The sequence below is a fragment of the Acomys minous genome, assembly GCF_964271855.1.
Source record: "Acomys minous genome assembly, chromosome: 10".
Lineage (NCBI taxonomy): Eukaryota > Metazoa > Chordata > Mammalia > Rodentia > Muridae > Acomys > Acomys minous.
This window is the reverse complement of record NC_140491.1, coordinates 72,358,063-72,377,264: the sequence shown is the minus strand read 5'-3', so window position 1 is coordinate 72,377,264 and position 19,202 is coordinate 72,358,063. Positions and strand designations below refer to the sequence as shown.

Here is a 19,202-nt window from a genome sequence, read left to right as displayed (position 1 = left end):
TAAAAAGGGTTACCATTAATCCTTTAGAAAACAAAAAGGAGGAAAGAAAAAAGAAAGAAAGAAAGAAAGAAAGAAAGAAAGAGAGAAGGCAGCAGCTCCATAAATTAACCCCGTGGAGTGTGGAGGCCCTGAGGAGGGGCTTTTTAGATCCAGCCGCTGAATTAATTAGTGAAGATACTGGAAACCATAAAGACACAGTGTCAGCTGACTCACTCATGAACACCCTGTGTGGGCGTTGTTCTCTCAGTCCTGGCTCACTCAGCTCAGCCAACATTTACTGCAGACAACTGCAGGGACTGCTGGCCAACCAGCCCAGTGGGGACTGGGACTGGGGGCATGGGGGACCCTAAAAAGATAGTGCAGCACACTGGATGTGTGCAGGTCTGTATGAAGTCCTGGGACAACGACGGAGATGAGTGGAATGGAGGAGGCCAGTGACAATAGCCATACACTAGAGGCAGGACCTAGTGTGTGAATGCACCTCACAGGCTGAGGTCTAGACGGGAAGATGGGAAATTCTGGCCTGTAAGGCCCGAGTGATCAGTGGTTTTCAATGCCAGTGAAGGCCGTGCCAAAGAATCGGAACTTTGTTTTGCAAGCCTATAATTTTAAACACTTAAAAAGAGGTTTACTGTATTTGTGTTATCTGTGTATGTCACACAGTGCACATAGAAGAAGGTGTCAGATGCCCTCCAATATTACTCTCTCTGCCTATCAGTTTGAGGCAAGGTCTTTCCTTGGATGTGGGGTTCATTTTTTTTTCTTCAGCTGGGCTAGAAGCCACTAAACCCCAGCAACCCTCTGCCTCCTCCCCTGCCTGGGAGCAGGGGTTACAGGTATGCATGTAATAGAAAGCCTTCTCTTCCTATTTTTAAAAGCAAAATGAAAATAAAAACAAATTTAAAAAGAAAAAAACCACCCAAAAGTAGTTTCACCTGTGAACTTCTTAAATTTGGAGTTCCCAAATACCATCCCCATAACCCGACAGGCTCAGGCCCTGTGTAACTTTGAGTTCAGAGACTGCGGTTTGAGAAGCACTGCTTCAGAGTACTGGGCACTGTTTGCTTTAGCCACAGCGGGGCAAGGACCCCCAACGCCCTGCTGGGATCTCCAAGAGCTATGTACCTGGTTTGCACTTGAACACAGATGTGCAGCAATTACTGTGACTGACTGATCCCATGAGCCAATGGGACGTGGGTGGCTATGACCCTTTCCTTCCTTCCCAGAGAACTGCTGGGCATGTGGCATTGGCGCCTTTTCAGTGCCTGGATTATAGCCTTCCTAGGCACAGCAAGTGTCTGTGAATGAGAAACCCCAAATCTGGTCCTCATTCCTCTACCAACCTCCCCACTACTGGTTAGGCCTCTGTAATAAACTGGCAACCACTCGGCATTTCTGAGTCAAAATGTCTCTCTTCAGAATATCCTCAGCGCTTAGGAAGGCAGATGCTAGGACAACCACATCTTTTCTGGCTATGAAGGAGGAGTGGGTGGAACCAGGGAGAGGCTCACTCATAGTGGAGGGGTTGGTAGCCTTCAGGCTCCAGAAGCAGCAAGCGATTTTCTCATGGGTGTCTGCTTGTAGGCACCTGCAGTCATAGGCTGCTCACAGGGACGGCAAAGAGGAGACAAGAATGGCCTCACTTCTCTCTCTACCCGCCTAAGCTCTCCTCTCTTGCCAAGCTGGAGGCTGGGTTGAAAGGGGCTTTGTCATAGCTGGATTTGACAATGAAATTAAACACTCGTCATGGGGTGCGGGGCAGGCATATGGCATGTGGCCAGCCTGTGAGCCTTGCTGAGGGGCTCAGCACTGTAAGGTGCCCTTTTAGTCATGATGCCCTTGGAAATCAGTCACATTAGAAACATTTCCTGGCCTTTACCCTTCCTAGTGTTCCTTTTGGATATATAATTCCTCATAACATTTGTTCTCAAATTCAGACGCTCAGTGTGTACCTCAAGTTACCAAGCCTGAGCGTCTGGGGTGAGCGCTGGGTAACGTGAGATGCAGCAGTCTGAGAACCCCATTTGCCAGTCTCCCCTATGCAAAGAACAACAGGCACATATAAAGCTTTGGTCGTCTGCTTTCACAGAGAGGCTCCATTCTGAGCTATGTGTCCTTTGCAACCTTGCTAGGGCTGGAGTCCTAAAAAATGATTAAGTGATTAATCTAAATACTACACTCAATTACTTAATTGCAAAAACATAACATGTCCAAACTGTATTTAGGGTAGTGGAAGAATGCCAGCCCAGTAGCAGCCTCTTCTGTAGAACCAGACAGAAGTTTGGTTATGGGTAAGAAGTCACCTAGATGCCAATAATCTGGGTGTGCTGACACTTCCAGCATGATGGATGCCTAAATCTAGCCTCTAGCTCCTGCAGGAAAGCCTCCACCTTCAGTGGTATGGCACAAGGAAAGCAGATCCAAGGCTCACTGGTCAAGTTCCTCCAATGGGAAGGGACAGAAGTACAAAGTACATCAACTCCCCCGTCCCACCCCAGCCCCCAGGCAAATTCCTAGCAGGAATCTTCCTGGTGCCCCAGCCTTCCAGAGCATAGGGCTTCAAGGGTCTCCCCTGACAGCAAGAAGGAGCAAGATGGGCTCACACCAGCTCTGGGTACCATAATACAATCCTGTTTGATTAAAAGAAATTTCTGGTAATGAATTAAACAGGCCCAAGGAAAAAAGGACATGGTGGCCATATATCCTCCCAGCGCCCGGCACCCAGGGAGGAGCGGTGAAGAAAGGAGACATAAATAAAGGACTACTCACTGGGGCTCTTCTCCTCGGCAAGGTCACAGGCACAGAGCAGGTCAGAATCGATTGAGATGGGTTTCTGTTTAATCCAGAACTTAGTGCTGGCTTTCTGATTCGTAACAGGGTCTATCTCGACTTTGTCTCCAGAGATACCTGTAAGGCCAAACCAGACAAAACAGAAGCCATGAGATGAGGAAGGTGCTAGTAACTTCAGTGCAATCATTTGACTGGCTGGATAAATCATAAAGTGGCTGAGCAGAGCTCGCAGGGCTTTAGGGAACACAGGACTCTCTCAACAGGCAGGGGTTCGAAACAGCACCTGAGACTCACAGGCTGGCTGCCTGAACAAGCAAGCTCTGGATGTTATATGGAAGAAGTTAAATGGAACGCTACTATGAGATGTACTTCTGATATTCCAGAGACAGTATGGACTTTCCTCACGTAACTGCTAACAGCATTATATCTATATTGTAATGACACGCACTAGACTACAGGGCCATTAAAAGACAGTTCTGATAGGTTTTTTTTCTTCTTTTTAAAATAAAGACCATAAGTGATAGATTATAATATCAATATAGTTTCTGATCTGGAAAACTCTCTTACACTGAAAAGTAGAGAGAGGAGACAGAATTCCCTGTGCATCACAAATGATTTCCCAAGTAATACTTAAGGGAAGCCATAGAGAAGCAAAGGGTCTTCACACAAAATCTTCAGAAGTTCAACTCCCACAGCCAGGTTTTCAGGTGGGGCAAGTTCTTCCTGTCTGTGGAGGGAGACTCCAGCATGTTCTTTGCATATGCTGACAATGACCAGAAACAAGTGTGGTGCAGAGTGTCTGGGGCAAGGACTGACAAACAGGTGAAGGTGCCCTCTGGCTATTTCTGAGAGGACATGCTGGCTCTGACACACGGAATCTAGTCTAGAAGGCCCCTTTTGCTGAAAAGAGAAAGAAATCTGTTTAAGAAGTGAGATGTAAACCTTTGGAGTAAGCCCCAGTGGGAGCCTTAAAAGTAATTTTTACGTCATAGTTTAAGGTCAGGGTCAAAGTGGAAAAAAAATAAAGAAGATTTTTAAAAACCCTGAAATAATCAATTATACATATTGTGATAGAAAAGAGAAGCAGGGCTTGTGAGGAAAGATAGTAACTCCAAAGAGAACCCCCCCTCCCCCCCCCCCCCCCCCCGCAACCCAGTTAATACCCTCACCGTCAACCAAAGAACACACCCACCCACCACAGCCCGGCAAACACACATACATACATACATGCATGTACACACACATATACAATCACCACAGCCTGACACACACACACACACACAACTACCATAGCCTGACAGACACACAAACACCACAGCCCAGCAGACACATATACAACCACAGCCTGACAGACAGATATACACCCCCACCATAGCCTAGTAGACAAACACACCACCACAGCCCAGCAGACATATACACATAACCACAGCCCGAGAGGTACACACACACACCACACACACACACACACACACACCACAGCCCAGCAGACATATACACATAACCACAGCCCGACAGATACACACACACACAACACACACACAACACACACACACACAACCACCACAGCCCAGCAGACACACACTCACACAACCACAGCCCGGCAGACACACACCACCACAGCCCAGAAGACAGACAGACAGACAGACAGACAGACAGACAGACAGACAGACAGACACACACACACACACACACACACACACACACCAGCAGACTCACAATCACAGCCCAGCAGACACACACAACCACAGCCTGGTGCTTGTGCACATACACACATAGACATACAAAGGCTGGCAGACACACACAACTATGACAGCCCAGAAGACACACACACACACAGACACACACCACAGCCTGGCAGCAACTTTAAATATAAAAAAGAATAAAAATAAGTACAATGTCCATGACTGGACTTTTGTCCCCCTCTGTCCACTGTATTATTTTGTGAGCAGATGCATTCCAAGACCAGTCAGACAAAGGAAGAAAGCTGTCTGCAGATGACGACAACAGGTAAGACGAGTACAGGGATGGTCGCTACCCATCATCTTTGGTAGAGCCCAACAATTTTGTTTGTGTGGTTAACCAAATGCTGGGGTTGCACTGGATGTATTTCAGGACCAGCATGCTTCAGTTAGGTATGATGTAACCAGGTGCTAGGATTACACAGCACACACTTCAGGAACAGCATGACATACTTCAGTTAGGCATGCTGGCCTGAGTGCCGCTGACCTGAGAAGCCATCAGGGGACCAGTTTGGTTACCTTTCACTTACAACAGATTATGACGACAGTCTTGCCTCCAGTTTGCTCATTCATTGTTAAGGATCTGGACATCTCTACTGCTCACTAAAAGGAGATGACTACTTAACTCATGGCAGTGGTAGTGAAGTGAGTGTTTATGTGTGTGTACGCATGCTTTGGTGATGGTGTGACCGTGTGTGTATGTGTGTGTGCTGTGGTGATGGTGTGACTGTTTGTGTGTGTGTGTGTGCTGCGGTGATGGTGTGAGTGTGTGTGTATATGTGCACATGTGCATGCTGTGGTGATGGTGTGAGTGTTCATGTGTGTGCATTCATGGCAAGCAGGGCTTCCTCTCCTTATCTGCTTCTTATTTTGACATTTATAACAGTCAAACAGACAGAGCAAAATAAATGTGCGTATCTCTTATGTGGAAATAAACCCTGTCCCACATTCCTCTTTTAGAAAGAAAGAAAAAAAAATCACCACCAGAGAGATATGGTTAAAATTTTGTTCGAAGGCCATGCAACTCCTGAAGCTGCAGCCAGTCAATACTGTTAATGTACCTTGTTAATTTGATAGGATTTGTCAGGTAACTCCACTGGAAAATTATATAAAACTGTTCCAGATGAAAAGATGATAGTGACATGAATTAAAGTGATAGAACAATAGTGGAATATAAACCAGAAATGACACCCAAAGTGGCTGTTGATTTATTGCCATACTGAGTTTGGTTCTGGGCTCCCATGTATATTAGTGCTACAAATCTGGGTCCATTTAGCAGAGGGATGCTCATACATACATCACCAGCCCCTGCTCCAAGCCAAGGTCACTCCCCATTGCATCAATCTTTTCAACAGAGCCCACTTCACAAAGCGGGGCTCCTGTAACCATCTCAGATGTAACAGACTGCTCATCCTCTTTCATCTTTCTTTTATCATGTAAAGTACACTTTTAACTTCCATTATTTTTATCTGCAAATTGTTAGCACATAGTTCATCCATTACCTGCTCTATCTGTGCATCAGATGCCTACGCTCTACTTGGCCACAGAACCCTTTCCCACTGACACTCTTTCCTGGGGTTACTGCCACTGATGCTACTTACAGAAGGGAACCCCAAGACTGCAGCTTGGGAATGGAGATGTGGGAGCTGAATGCAAAAAGCTCAAGATGGGCAGACAGGTGGAGCATCACCTAAACAATTGGTGTGCTCCACAAAAGCAGCATGCACAGGAGACTTCTTTCCTGAATCGAATCACATTTTCCCACTGACTTGGTTCCAGTGATACTCTGTCTTCATTTTGGATTGATCTGTAATTGGCAGGGGCTCCCGACACTTCAGTTTTAAGTTTCCCTGCCCCACAGGCTTTCAGTCAGGTAGTTAATGATCTGTAAAACTCTTGCCTGCCTCGAGGAGTCACTATTTAAAGGAACCTGTAGGGGAATCTTTCCTGATGGGAAAAATCCTTTGTGTGTTAAATAATCTTACTATGGAGAAGTGAGTCTCTGCCTCTTAATGCTGAGTTAGGCCCCACAGGCTTAGCTGTTCCTACTGGACAAGTGCAAGCAGGCTGGGAGGGCCTGAGGCAGTGGGTGGTAAGCTCCACCATGGGTGAGCACACCAGAGCCTAGAGACACAAGGAGACCTCTGAGAGCCTAAGCATGCATTTATTGCTTTCTTGTCTGTCTGTCTGTCTGTCTGTCTGTCTGTCTGTCTATCTCTCTCTGGTTTGCAGTTTGGAAGCTTGCTGGAGAAATACCTGCTATGACGTTCATTCCAGGCTATGGATAGAGATGCTGAAGCTAGGGTGCAGTGTGTGTGAGGCTACGGGATCCAGGCTGGTGGGACTGCTCAGGAGGTCAGGCAGTGCAACTCAACTGCACCCTTTGACGTGTGCAGAGGAGGAGGGGTAGAGCAGCGCTGCTTCCCTGTGACTGCAGAGCACAAACATGCTGCTGCCACGGTCCCTATGGTTCACCACCCTCAAGGCTGGGACCCAGCCCTCTGGCAAAGCTGGCTCATTGCCTTCCAGCAGCTCCAGCTCCAGGAATCCTGTGGAATAGTGTCCTCAGGGCCAGCAGGCATGGCATTGTTACCCACACCACTTTCTGAGTATTCACAGCCGATTAATGCAGTGAGCACTAAATGTCCACTAGGCGCCTTCAATGTTGAAGACACAGGAAGGCCAAGGAACCTGTCCAAGATCACACAATCCACAAATGGCGTGGGACAGGACACCAGGAGCGCTGGTGCCAGAATGCCTCCTGCCAGGCATTACATGGGTCAGAGAACTGTGCTGGCTTCTATATAAACATGTCCCCTGAGAGATGGGGTTCTTTGATGAGCTCAGAGAACTTGGAAGTAGGAAAGCCATTCTTCCACTCCAGACCTGTCTGCTTCCCAGACAGCCCACATGGCTGCTCAGACTCAAGACACAAAGGAAACTGCCCAAGCAGCATCGCAACTCTCTCCTCTCTGCTTTCACCAGGGTATACAAAAACGTCCAGATGTCAAACACACACCCACATCAATATCTGGCAAGCCAGCACAACATTCAATCATTGTTCTGACGTCTGTGCTTGCTTTTCATGGGTAAAGTTTCCGTGTGGCATCTCTGGGAAATGAAGGGGCTCCTTAAGGTGTCATTTTAAACACACCATTGCAAGCAACTCAAATTATAAACATATGAAGAAAGAAGGAAGTGGACCGTCATTAAATATATATTTCTTCAAACTAAATGGTTGCACAAAGAATTAATAGTCCCATCATGAAATACAGTACAACCCACAAAAATCAGGCCAGAAGAAAAGTTTGATTAAAAAAATTCTTATGTCACAATACCAAATGAAATAGGAAAGAAAAAATATTTACATAGGAGTTGGCACGGGAGCTCAGGGTAGAACACTCGCCTGACATGCTCAAGGCCTGGATTTCATCCCCAGAACTGGGATTAGGGTGTCTAGGAAAGATCTCAAAAGGCTCCTTTCTCAAGATTTATTTATTTATTTTATGTATATGGGTACTCTATTTGAATGTACACCTGCAGGCCAGAAGAGGGCATCAGATCATATTACATATGGTTGTGAGCTACCATGTGGTTGCTGGGAAATGAACTCAGGACCTCTGGAAGAGAAGTCAGTATTCTTAACCACTGAGCCATTTCTCCAGCCCCCAAAGGCTCCTTTCTAAATGCAGAGTCAGTTCTGGTTAGCAGGAGATTCTGTTCTTTCCTGGTGCTGAGACACATACACAAAATATGTGTTTTTTATTTTTAAATTTTATTTTATATGTATGGGCATTTTGCTTGCCTGTACGTCTGTGTACCTGCAGGCATATGTTGCCTAGTGCCTGCAGAAGTCAGAAGTCTGGTTCGCCTAGTACCAGAGTTACAGGTGGTTGTTAGCAGCTGTGTGGATGCTGGGAATTGAATGTGTGTCCTCTGGAAGAGCAGGAAAAGCTTTTAATTTTGATCCATCTCTCCAGTCCCCAACAGCATTTTAAAAAATTTTCTTTCTTTTTTACTTACTTCTTACTTAGTTACTTACTTTGTGGTGCTTGGGGCTAAATTACTGCTGAGCTATATCCCCTGTCCTTTAACAATTACTGTTCTTTTGCCTTTTTTTTTTTTGTTTTTGAGACAGGGTTTCTCTGTGTAGCCTTGGCTGTCCTGGACTTTGTAGTCCAGGCTGGCCTCGAACTCACAGAGATCCACCTGCCTCTGCCTCCCGAGTGCTGGGAATTAAAGGCTTGTGCCACCATGCCTGGATAACAATCACTGTTCTAAAAGCTTAAAGTTAACTCTTTTCAGGCTGGAGAGATGGCTCAGTGGTTAAGAGCGCCACCTGCTCTTCCAGAGCTCCTGAGTTCAATTCCCTGCAAACACAAGGTGGTTCACAACCATCTGTAATGTGACCTGATACCCTCTTCTGGCATGCAGATAAGACACTCATATACATTAAATACATAAATATTTTTTTAAAGTTAACTTTTTTCTACCATTTCCATTTCAGAGTTTGCTTTTCTTCCCGACTTTTATTGTCGTGGACACACTGCCCTCTGCAATCGACAGACCCTAAACTGAAGCAAGAGCCCTTCCATGTAGAAGCCCTCACGCACCTGCACTGAGGGGCTGAGATGCTGGGAAGGCTCTCCTGAGCTCTGCTATATGAAGCCTCCTCTCACTGTTGCAAAGGTGTCCACAGCATTCCCAGTCCCAGCCTGGGCAGGTAAGCAGAAGAGCAGCACAGGGCTGGCCTGGAGTGGCTGGGGTCAGCCCTTCCCTCAAACGCATGGGAGGCCGTTTGTCTCCTTTACCAGCTCTCCTCCCTACCCACTTATCCGTCACCATCCGTCATGACCTTTTCATGCTCCCACTCTGACAGCTTCCAGATACAGTGAGTCAAACTTCACTGGAAGCAAACTATCACGCCAACTGTCAAAGGCAGAAAACATTGCCTGATTGCTGTCCTACATCAACGCCAGCATATAAATCCTTCCTTAACAAGACAGCTCAAAATAAACAAAGCGCAACTCTAATGCAGCTACAACTCTCCAGGGAAACAATTTGTCCAAGGGTTAGAGTTATCTGAGGAGACCCTTGTCTGCTTTAACTAACCAAAATATTTCCATAAAAGGAAATTAGCACCATATATCATCATCCCCAATGCAGCAGAGAACCCCTTTGGGCAGCCCCCGCCTTCGGTCCTTCTATGTTCAGCAGCTCATTGAGCACCTCTATGTCTGAAGGCAGCCTGATCCGTCTACATTTAAAGGCAACAGTGCCAAGTGGTTAGGGCCAGGAGCTGTGGATCAAGAAAGCCCTAAGTTCAAGCTTCAGCACTACTTCCTCAAGCCCTGACTTTGGGCAAACTGCAAAAGGATGCCAAGCCACATGTCTGGGGCTTGGGAGGACTGTATCAGTTACTTCCTACTGTTGTGATAAAGACCATGACTAAAAGCAATTTAGTGAGGAAAGGGTTTATTTGGCTTATCCACAGGAGCCCATCGTTATAGGAAGCCAAGTCAGGAACTCAAATAGGGGAGGAAGCTGGAGGCAGAAACTGAAGGAGACCATGGAGGAGTGCTGCTTACTAGCCTGTTCCTCCTGGCTTGCTCAGCCTGCTTTTCTATACAACTCTGGACCACCTGCCTAGGGATGGCATCTCCCATAGTGGGCCGGTAACCCACATCAATTAGTAATCAAGAAAATGCCCACAGACTGACCTACAGACCAATCTGATAGAGGCACTTTCTCCTCTGAGGTTCCCTTTTCCCCAAATGACTCTTAACTTGTGCCACACTGACAAAAAAATGAACCAATCAAGGACTAAATAAGGCAACCCAGCTATAGGCTCCTACTGTATCTAATGACTAGTAACACTGGGAGGCAGGTATGGGCTGGGGGCCTGTGACAGGGTCTAGGACTAGGTGGTCAGGGAGCCAAGGAAGGCTATGAACAATTATGTGCTGGCTCTTGGCCTAGATACCTGGGACCTGCTCTGTGTTAGTCTTGAAAGCATAAAAATGTAGAATGCCTGTCCAGCCAGCCAGTCCAGCATGTCTGGATCCTCCAATAACCTCTGTCGACAAGTTTCATGGCACAAACGTTCCTGCAACCTTTAGAACTCCCAGCTTTTGACTGGAGGGTCAGGGCACTTCCTGTTAGGGAATGTCTACCTGCAAAGTCTCCAGGTTACTCATTGGAAAACAGGATTTGGGGGAGCAAAGTCCCACTGGTGTTATCCTGAGTAAAGAAACGACTTTTTCTATAAGCCCGAGTTTCCCCTTCTGTAAAATGGGGGTGACAAAAGTGTCCTGGGTAGTCATGGAATGGAACAGCACAGCACATCAAGTGCTCACCCTATATTGCAGCAAGAAACTCAAGCCATTATTACAGTTCTTTTTAATTAATTTTTTAAATTTTTTACTTTTTTAAAAAAAGTATTTTATTTTTTTCAAGACAGGGTTTCTCTGTGTAGCCTTGGCTGTCCTGGACTCACTTTGCTGGGATTAAAGGCGTTGCCTACACACCCAGATTATTATTACAGTTTTAAAAGATGAATCCGGACTCAGAGAAGGAGAGCCAGTTTTCTTTAATCCTGTGACACCTGGATTATCAACAATCCTCTAGGGCAGGCTCAATGAGTTTGGGGGGTAGGGGTATCAAGCTGGGTGGGAAAGGGGAAGGGAATCTGCGAGGATTTGAGGGAGGGGGGTGAATATGATCAGAATACATTGTATGTAATTCTTTTTCTTTAAGATTAATTTATTATTTATACAGAGGTCTGCCTGCATATATACCTACACACCAGAACTCTTTATAGATGGTTGGGAGCCACCATGTGGTTGCTGGGAATAGAACTCAGGACCTTTGGAAGAGCAGCCAGTGCTCTTAACCTCTGAGCCATCTCTCCAGGCCCATTGTATGAAATTCTTAAAGAATTAATAAGACCACTGTGTGTACGATGTGTATGTACGTACGTACGTACGTGTGTGTGTGTAATAATGAAAAATTACTAGCAAAAAAAAGGTGAACCCCAGTTGGGCTGTAGTCGTACACACCTTTAATCCTAGCCCTTGAGAGGTAGAGACAGGTGGATCTGTGAGGTCAGCCTGGTCTACAGAGCAAGATCCAGGACAGCCAGGGCCACACAGAGAAACCATGTCTCAAATTCCCCACCCCCCCCCAAAAAAAAACAAGATGGATCCCAGAAAGATGAAAAGTTAGTTAAAAACTAGGACCAAGACTTCACCAGAGAGCTGTTTCCCACTGTCTCTGAGGACACACACTGTCATAGGTACACTTAAAATACCACCTCCAGGGAAATGAGACACTACCTTGGCAACACTATGGCATTTGCCACTTCATACTCAGTGGCTATCCCATGTTGCTGGCTACTGGCTTGTACAGGAGTGGGATTCATGTATCAATTTCCTACGATTTGAATCTGAGACTACAGAGCCCACTGTTGTTAAATCTTGGAGCAGTTTTTTGATACAGTTCCACAATCCTTGTCTTTAGGTTACACGGAGCCTGGAGGCCCAGAAAAGCCCTCTGGGAACGCCAGTGAAACAGCCCCTGGCCAGAGTGGATTTTGCTGAATATATGTGGCAATCGATAACGTCACAGAGCAGTCAGAGAAGTCTTTGAGACTTGTCTGAATTTACACACAGGATCAGACACACAGGCTGTTTGGGCTTAATGAGACCTCAGAGATCACCCAGTCTGGGGCTTTTATTCTCCATAGGAAGATGCTGAGGCTCAGGGCTAGGGCCATGACTTGTCTGATGTCACCCATTAATGACAGAGCTGTAACCATAACTCATCTCTCCGTACTACCAGGCCAGGGCTTAACAGACTAGCACTCCTGCCACACACTGCTGGAATACACCACAGTTTAAAAAGCACCTCAAACAATATACTAGGCACTCAAAACAGAATAAAACTGTAACTACGATGAAGCCTGGAAAGCACAGCTTCCCCGGGTCGAGGAGGGTGTGGCTCTACTCAAGGAGCTCAGCATCTCAAATCATCGGGAGCCTCAGCCAGGAGCTGACAGCTCAGTGTGTGCTAACACATCTGCTGACAAGTGAGTGCCCCAACTAGACTTGTCCTGAGCACGGCAGCAGCATCCAACACAGGGCTGGGCATAAGACAGGGTTCACTCAGGGGACCTGAGGCTTAGTGGTGTCTCTGCATGGGGAGTTAGGGGGCTAAGTCTCTGTGAGAGAAACGTGGTCCAGCACTAGACACTCTACTGGTAAATAGACACCTCAAGAGAGCTTCTGAAGTCAGCTGGGAAGTAGCAATGACCTTTTGCAGGATGGTTTTGCACTACTACAAGAGGGGTGGGGTCATCTGTGTCTTCCTAGGAACAGGACCCTACTGGAGCTTGATGGCAAGGACAGGGAGCTAACCAAGGGCAGTCTGGGGAGAACTCCTAGGAATACTCTCAGGCTCCCTCTACTGTGATGGTTCTGCTCGACTTTTACATTCTCTCCATTTTCCCAATGCTTAGTTCTTTCTTAGCCACAAGGAACCTGACACTAGTGTAGCCCCAGACTGCTGGACAGGAACTCTCCAAAGGGAGGCTCTGGAGAGAAACTGGAGAAGACACACAGTTAGACAAGTCCTGACAGCTGTATCAGCAGACGCTTCCCTCAGCAAGGCACTGTGCTAATCAGCTCTAGTGTATAGGACTTTCCCAGCGGCCTCCTTCATAGTTCTATCCCGGTGTCATTAGTGTTAAACTCAACATTAGATATTTGTCTGTCCCAATCAAGAAGTCCCTGAGCACCAGAACTGCTCCTGCTCAATCAAGTGCCCCCACGGATGCGGAGCTGAATGTGGTCACTGGAGGGTCCTAGACTTGTGCCCGGCACCTCCTTAGCATCAGGCGGGACAGGGCCAGCACCATGGCGGATAAGTTCCCTCCTGAGCACATGAAATCACAGGTACCTGTCTAAAACCTACAGAAATGTCTTGTTCACTCGGCCACCCAGAACTACTCATACCACACAGGCCCAAGGAGGAACAAAGTCTTGGCTACGACTGCCTGCTCTCAGGGGCTGGCCTTGTGTTACAGAGCATCCTAAATGTGCCCATTGCAAACTTAGAAGCATTGGAGCCTAGCTTTCTTTGAGTTCTTGCTTGTGGCTGCTAATTAGAAGACTTCTTAACAGTCCTGTTGACTAACAGATCCCTTTGGTGATGTGAAAAGGGTCTACAATGACATATGACAAGGCAAAGGAGGCAACTTAGCACAAGTGGCTCAACTCCCACAGACTTCTTGCTCTAAGATTGCTAAGAAAATCAGATGAAAGGTGTTGGAGTTCTTTGAATTCTGTGAGGCTGTGCTCTCCAAATATGCCAATTACAAGACTTTGAAGCCAGCCTGGGCTATACAGCTAGACTTTGGCCCCCTCCCACCTGAGGAGGGGGTGATTCTGAGCCACTAGCTATCATGTGAGGCCAAGGACAGTTATATGGTCAGGGCTGTAATTCTGTGTTGTATATCAAGAGGTACTGTCATGGCCGTTTTTTTTTTTTTTTTATTAATTTCTGTGCAGCCTTTTTCCTGGTGCCACAAAAACACTTACTGGTAATAGTATACTACAAGCTTCTATAGTGCATGTGCACGCACGCGCACGTGCACACACTTGTGTAAACAGCTGCATGTGTATGTATGTGTGTGTTTCTGTGGAGGCTGGAGGTCAATGCAAGATGTCTTTCTCAATCACTCTCTACCTTAGTTTTCCAGACAGGGTTTCAATGAACCTGGGGCTTACTAGTACAGCTTGATCTGCACAGCAAGCCCCAGGCAGACATTCTCCTGTCTCTGCCTTCCCAGGACTGTGATTATATACATATACCACTATGGCTTGGCTTTTAAGTAGGTGCTCGATATTGAACTTAGGTCCTCATGTTTGTGTGCAAGTGCTATACAAACTAAGCCATCTCCCATCCACCTTGATAATATATTAAATGATTAGCTCTCTGTCCTGGGTTTTATTAACAGAATCCACTAGTGTTTCACAGTCATAGATTGGTAGAAAACTGGCTTACATTTGAGTCTTACAGAGCAAAGCGTGAGTATCTCTCATCCCCTGACTTTCTCAGAAGCAACGGCAGATGGTAACTAGAGTGTGGGCCCCTTCTGCACCGTCAGAAGACAGGCAGCTGCAGCCGCAGGGCAGAGCCCCAGGTTTCCACCTTCTGTTGTGTGGGCCTGCAAACCATGGATTCATGTGGACGGTGGCTCTCTGTGGGGTAAGGAGGGATGCTGGGCAAATGCTGCAGACAGGCACTCGCTGCAGGCCACAGGAAACCTCTAGTCTGACGGACACAGGACGGATGGGTGGAGAAGACTATTCATCAGTGTCAGGAGTGATCTGAAGCACCTGGCTAGTCAGGTGAAATAAAATAAATTATTTACTGATCTCAGAATGTCGCTGCTCACTTGAATACTTATGAAGCGAGTGCTGTTTGATGCCCTGAACTTTGGGTTGAACTGAGGGAAAGAATTCCTGCATTGTTATGTGCAGTGTGTACTGTGAGTTGAGGGGGTTGGTGTGTGCTTTTTAAGGAGGGGGAGTCTGATGGTAGACAGTTCACCTACCTGGGAGCTCACTCATCACAGGACACAATACTCTAGGGCAGTTTATCTGACTGTCACAAAGTTCCTTAGGAGTAACCAGTGAGGTTTCTGCTTTTGATGCTAGAGCTTGAGCTCAGCTTCTAAAAGAAACAATCATTCTGATGGGCTGTTTCAGCCGCTCCCCAGCACCGGGACTGTCCACCAGAGGGCATCACGTGCACCACTGCAAGTATCCTGGAGCTGGGGGAAACACTATCATAAACCTTTTCTACCTCACAGGTCTCCATTGTGGCTACAAGTGAGGCTAGAAAGCCATCTCCAAATCTGAGCAACCCAGTTCAACACCTGCAAGATGGGGACTAGGAGAGATGGCAAAAGGCAGCATAGGTAATGACAGCCATCACAGAGCTAAGCTGAGCTACGGATTAGGAGCAGCTTCTGTGGGCCAGCTACTTCATACAACTGCAGAAGGAAAGCATTATAACATTTGTTTTATAAATGGTAACAACGAAGGCGGAAGAGGGAAAGGATGTGCCCAGGGCGCCACTGCAGTACAGAAGCAAGGTACAACCTGAAACTAGTCAAGCACAGAACTTTGCTCCTCCCACAATAGACTTTGTGGCCTTTCTTTCCGGGGATCAGTCTGCAGGTCAGAACCAGATGGATACAAGTTTTCCTTTTGCCTTTGGGAAGAGTGGGAGACAGGCCTGGGGGCTGTGGTCATTCCAGGCACTGCTTCTCACACTGCAGACAGAGCAGGCAGGCATGTGTAATATCCTGTTTTGGACCCCTGTCATGACAGCAGTTAAGCTTCTGGTAGGATTTCCTAGAAAGAAGCCATCAAAAAAGCAGACCCTGAGGCTGAGGAGCTCATGTGGTAGTGTCTTCTGTGCAAGCATGAGTTTGACTCTCCTGAAGCCATGTGAAAACTCCAGGTGTGGCAATGCACAGCTGTATTCCTAGAGCAGGGGAGGTGGAGACAAAAGGATTTCTGAACCGCTGGTCAGCATAGCCAAGATGGCAAGAGACAGCTAAGTTGGCAAGTTCAGTAAGAGACCTGGTTTCAAAAAAGAGAAAGAAAAAAAAAAAAAAAAAAAAAAAAAAAAAAAAAAAAAAGGAAAGAAAGAAAAGAAAAGAAAAGAAAAAAGTAGAGGAACAGCTGAGGCTGGGATATGTCAGGTGTCACTATCACAGCCAGAACATCGAATTCAGTGATGGTACCAAGATCATACCCTGGGCACCTGGAAGTTCAAATGCTTCTCAGACGCAGTGACGATATCTGTCTATCCTTCCAAAGGCACTGGTGGTGACGACTTCCTACAGTCCCCAGCTCTTCCTATAGTCCCTGGTGCTGACTGACGGGTGAATGATCTCCGCATTCACTGCTGAGAACTTTTATCACGAGATAGATGTAGGAGACTGACCTCCTCTCAAATGCTCCACACAGGCCTGATGCCTCAAAATAATCTCGGGGCACTCAGACGGTCAGCATGTATGGAGGCCAGAAGAAGATACAGGATGCCCTGGAACTGAAATTACAGTGGCTAGGAGCCACCACATGGGTGCTGGAAACTGAACCGAGGTCCTCTGGAAAAGCAATAAATGCTCTTAAGCACCAAGCCGTCTCTGCAGCCCGAGAAACAGTTTTATGTATAGTACAAACATAGCAATGTATAACATGGAACAGTAGTAGTCTGCTTAGATCTCAGCTGAGGTGTTCCTTTACATTGCTGGGAGGAGGTGGTGTGAGAGCGTGTGATCACCCACACTACAGGTATTGGGTATTCATAACCAAGGCTGCAGTGACATCAGGAGGGCCAACACGGCAAGCCCTCAGATTCATTACATACTGGTTTTTTGATTCAAGTTGTAGGTGTATACTCAGAAACCTTTTACTATTGCCAGAGCTTCTCAAATCCCCACATGCAGTTATGTGAACCCACATGGGTCAGGGCCTACAGTTTGAGAAGCTGAGCTCTACAAAAATATAGCTTCCCCCCAAACCACACATGCTGACAAACATCTGGGAGGAGGTGGTCTTGTTAGGTTTTATTGCCATGAAGAGACACCATGACCATGGTAACTCTTACAAGGAAAACATCTAATTGGGGCTGGCTTATAGTTCAGAGGCTTAGTCCATTATCATCATGTCGGGAAGCACAGTGGCGTGCAGGCAGACATGGTGCTGCAGAAGTAGCTGAGAGCTCTACATCTGGATTGCCAGGCAGCAGGGAGAGAGTGACATTGGGCTTGGCTTGAGCTTTTGAAACATCAAACCCCACCCCCTAGTGACACACCTACTCCAACAAGGCCACGCCTCCTAATAGCATCACTCCCTGTGGGCCTATGGGGGTCCTTGTCATTCAAACTACCACAGAGGTCAACCCTCTTTTGGGGGTAGGGGTTGGGGTTGGGGAAGACACTGAACTGAGGACCTTGAGCAGGCCTGAGCTCACACCAGCCCTAGAGACCTGCCTTCTTTCTGAGCAGTCTTTGCATTTTATCTCTACAAGAGACACCACAAGTGAACATTCCCAGTAGATAAAGTACTCAGCAATTTTATGTTCCTAATTTTGTTTTTGAGATAGGGTATTACTATGTAGCTCTGGCTGACCTCCTGGAACAGGGCAGAACTGAGGCTCAGAGAGACAGAAAGCCTTGCTTAAGGTTACATGGCAGTTACTGAGGGAGCCACAGTTTTAAGCCTGTTGTCCTTCTCTTAACCAGGAAGCTGAACATTCATCATATGCCGAGCTCCTGTCAATAAAATTGGGAAGAGACCTAGGGAAATGACTCAGTCAGTAAAGTGTTTGTGATATCAGCCTGAGGACTTGAGATACGATTCCCAGAACTCAAGTAAAAAAACCAGTACTGATGTGTCAAAGACAGGAGGATCCCAGGGGCTGGCTGGTAAGCTAGCCTAGCAATTGGAAGCTCCAAGGCTGGCTAAAGGTCCTGCCTTGAAAGGTGAAGTAGGCTGAGTGGTGGTGGCGCACACCTTTATCCTAGCACTCAAGAGGCAGAGGCAGGTAGATGTCTGAGTTCAAGGCTAGCCTAGTGTACAAACTGAATTCCAGGACAGCCAGGACTACACACCGAGAATTCCCTTTAGCCAGGCATGCCTGTAATCCCAGCACTTGGGGAGGCAGTTTTCCTTGTAAGAGTTACCATGGTGATGGTGTCTCTTCATGGCAATAAAACCTAATAAGACAGCCTCCTCCCAGATGTTTGTCAGACCAGAGGCAAGAAGATCTCTGTGAGTTCAAGGCCAGCCTGGTCTACAAAGTGAGTCCAGGACAGCCAGAGCTACACAGAGAAACCCAGTCTCAAAACAAACAAACAAACAAACAAACAAACAGACAGACAAAGCGGAGAGCATCTGAAGGATGACAGCTGAGGGTGACCTCTGGCCTCTACAGCCTTGCACACCTGCACAGACATGTACAGTTGGGAAGGAATACTGGAAGAGCCTTTGAGGCCTATGATATATTAGCTACAGTCAGATTAATGCCATATCAAGATTTTATCATGAGAAATAGAAACGTTACAATTTTAGAATTAGACTCAATCTTTACCCCCTTATGCAATGGGCAAACAAGGCCCTATAGGAAAGAGATACGGCAGAGTAACACAACAATCCAACTCCCTCACTGAGAGTGTGGTGTCCTCCCAGCTTCTCCTCTCCCCATGTTGGCGGGCAGAGGATGTGAGCTGGTTAAGACCTGGGCTCCACACCATACTATGTGGAACGAGTTGGGCATGAGGCTGTCTCTGTCCCTCCTCACCACCTCTGTCAAGTGGGATGGATAAACTGCTTCTGTCTAGGTAGTGAAGAGTGCGAGGGAAGCAGTTAGACAGTGACTCCGACGCAGTGGACACCTAGACAACGCAGCCATGGCGATGTATTACTATCATGTTGACTGTTACAGTGATTTTTCTATTCCTGTTAGGTTTAAGTAAAAGCAGAAATTTAGTGCTTAGTCAGAACAAATCAAGCCCAAACATTAGTTGAAAGACTAGTGAGACCCAAATATAGCCTCTAAGATCATTAAGAAGCATCCTTGAACAAGGAAGCTATG

At 46.8% G+C, this 19,202-nt stretch overlaps 1 protein-coding gene across 6 annotated transcripts in view; it reads right to left on the bottom strand.

Moving 5' to 3' along the window:
- MAPKAP1 (MAPK associated protein 1) overlaps positions 1-19,202 on the bottom strand; it is a 215,513-nt gene that overhangs the window by 20,918 nt on the left and 175,393 nt on the right. For all 6 annotated transcript variants that reach the window (XM_084799625.1, XM_084799623.1, XM_084799628.1 and 3 more), the window contains one exon: positions 2,770-2,907. In XM_084799625.1, coding sequence (XP_084655751.1) covers positions 2,770-2,907 — 138 coding nt within the window. The remainder of the gene's footprint in view (positions 1-2,769; positions 2,908-19,202) is intronic.